Source organism: Cornus florida, unplaced genomic scaffold, assembly GCF_030987335.1.
Source record: "Cornus florida cultivar Cherokee Brave unplaced genomic scaffold, ASM3098733v1 CherokeeBrave_3.0.0_Hap2_Chr04, whole genome shotgun sequence".
In the NCBI taxonomy this organism is placed as follows: Eukaryota; Viridiplantae; Streptophyta; class Magnoliopsida; order Cornales; family Cornaceae; genus Cornus; species Cornus florida.
In genome coordinates, this window is record NW_026775574.1 from 69449398 (window position 1) to 69452094 (window position 2697).

At 38.2% G+C, this 2697-nt stretch overlaps 1 protein-coding gene across 1 annotated transcript; it reads left to right on the plus strand.

The window, feature by feature from the left end:
* The first annotated feature begins 305 nt into the window (after positions 1-305).
* Positions 306-2697, plus strand: LOC132305072 (F-box protein CPR1-like). Its single transcript, XM_059802759.1, has 3 exons — positions 306-755; positions 915-1379; positions 2422-2697. Exons 1-3 carry the CDS (start codon positions 306-308, stop codon positions 2695-2697), a joined length of 1191 nt encoding a protein of 396 aa, XP_059658742.1.

Consider the following 2697-nt stretch of genomic DNA (forward strand, 5'->3'; position numbering starts at 1 on the left):
AATTTATAATATGCAAGAAACCCAAATGATAGTTAAATGGTAAATTTATAATCAAATGGTTAGTAATTTTAATTTCATATAGTAATTTTTGGGTATTTCCTAATTTTTTATTTATTTATGCAAATTTCAGTCAATTTTTTTAAATTATGCTTTCTCTGATTTTGGGTTAGAAGGTAACAGGAATTAGTTCCTCTCTTTTGCAGTCCTGAGAAAAATTCTCAAGGTACAAATTGATATCCTAATTTTTGTTATTTATCCAAAACTCTTTCCCGGATCCATACACACTCATAAACTTTAGAAATAGGATGTCAGACCTTCCGGTAGACGTAATCGCCGATATACTATCAAGATTACCGGTGAAACCCCTTCTGCGGTTCAGGTGGGTATCAAAACCATGGTGTGCTCTGATCCACAGCCCACATTTCCACCAATTGCATCTGAATCGATCCGTCGAAACCAATTCCAATCTCAGCTTCGTATTTGAAGATGGTCTCTACTCCATAGACTTGGACTCGCTCAATGTTGCCGTGAAGCTTGACCACCTCTTGAAGTCCCAAGTATATGTATTGGGCTCCTGCAATGGCTTGCTCTGTTTATCTGACTTTCACAACAAAATTGTCTTCTTGCTGAACTTTTCGACCCGGAAACACCACAAGTTAGCGGTCGCACCAATCGAGTTCCCGCACAGACCACACATTGGGCCATTTATACTTTATGGGTTTGGTTATGATTCTGACGGTGATGACTACAAGGTGGTGAGGATGCTACAATTCTATTGCGAAGGTAATACATTTTATTCTCAAGTTTCGGTTTACAGTCTGAAATCGAATTCATGGCAAAGGATTCAAGGTTTCCCTTATAACCTCCTTTACTGGCACAATAAAGCTGTGCTTGTTAGAGGGGCTTCGCACTAGGTTGTGCGCCAAGGCGAGGCAAAATTGATTGTTGCTTTTGATCTTGGGATTGAGGAATACCGGTTGGTGCCACAGCCTGATTATTTGTATGAGGACATCGATATGTTTGTGGGGTCATTAGGAGGATGCCTTTGCATAAATTGCAATTATGCTAGAGACCGAGTTGATGTGTGGGTGATGAAAGAGTATGGGGTGAAGGAATCTTGGACTAAATTGTTTTCCGTTGAGCAATTTAATTATGTGAGGCCTCTAGCATATTCAAGGACTGGTGAGGTAGTACTTCTGGACCAGGGCCATGCAAAGTTTTGTTTGTTTGACTTGAAAAGGAAAACACTCAAGAATGTTGGGATACCTGGTTTCCCGACTTCCATTCGTGGAAGTTCAATTTGTGTGGGAAGTCTAGTTCCACTCCCGGTGGATGAGATGGAAAAAGCAGCAAGCACAAGAGAAGGTAGAGTTCAAGAAGTATAGAAAGGAGAGGTAATCCCAAATTAATCCTTTTGTATTCATTTTGCTCTGCTTGTATTATCTCACTCGACGTTGTTAGTTATAGAAAATTTGACCCTTAAATGACATGATCAGACATATTATTGGACATTAGAGTTGCTAGTTTTACTATCTGTGGTTTGTGGAAGTATAATTAGCCTAATTACATTGCAACTGCTAAAGCTGGTATTGAATTCTCATCCTCTAGCAGTAAATTTACCTAGAGCCTAGAATTATATTGCCTTTGTTTCTGTATAATAATGTCACCTTTTATCTTTGTTACGTGCTATATTTTGATTCTCTTAGAAATGACTTCCTGTCAAAGTGGTTCAAACCGCTAATTTAAGCAACTTGAAGGAAAAAGGTGGAAAGGTGGGTCATTAGACTTTGGCAGCATTTTTTATTTAGTACCTGCTATTTTTTTTTTTTTTTTTTTGACAATGGTGGGTGTCCGGGCCAGCCTGTGCGCACCTCAACTAATCACGCACGAGACCCTGAAGTTAACGACCGGGTAAGCCTCCAGTGACCCTGAGGAGCAGTACCTGGTATCTTTGTCTGTAAACTTGTGTATATTGGCTACGTCAAGTCTAATGAAATTCCGTCTTATAGGAGATATTAATCCTCCTAGAGGAACAGAGATGAGATTGAGTAATAATGTTATAGTGATGGGCATATGAGAAGAATAATTTAATACAATTTTACTTGTACAACCTAATCGATCATGCTGCGTCTCTAAACTATCTAATGTGCATAATCGTGTTCCTCTTAGGATTGATGCTGGATTGGGAATGTTATAAAGTTTGCGGATGGAAGGAAAAAAAATATATATTTAAGGATGTTTTTCATTATATATTATGTGTTTTTTTTTTTTTTTCCTCGTAAAGACAAGTTATGTAGTTAAGAAGAAATCTAGTAACTTGTAGGAATAAGAAACAATCAGGCTCGTTTCAATGCTAAAGCAAAGTATCGTGCCATGGCACACACTTGTTGTGAACTTACTTGGTTGAAAACTCTTTTACAGGAACTTGGGATTTCAGCCCAGTACCTAATTCCTTTCCATTGTGACAATCAGGCAACTATTCATATTGTTAGCAATCCAATCTACCATGAGAGGACTAAACACATTGAAGTATATTGCCATTTCATTCGATCTAAAGTTGACTCGAATGAGATTGTTACACCTTTTGTTCCTTCTGATAGACAATTGGCAGACATCTTCACTAAAGTGCTTCCCAAGAACTCTATTGATTCCATATGTGGCACACTGGGAGTAGATAACATTTACTCTCCAGCTTGA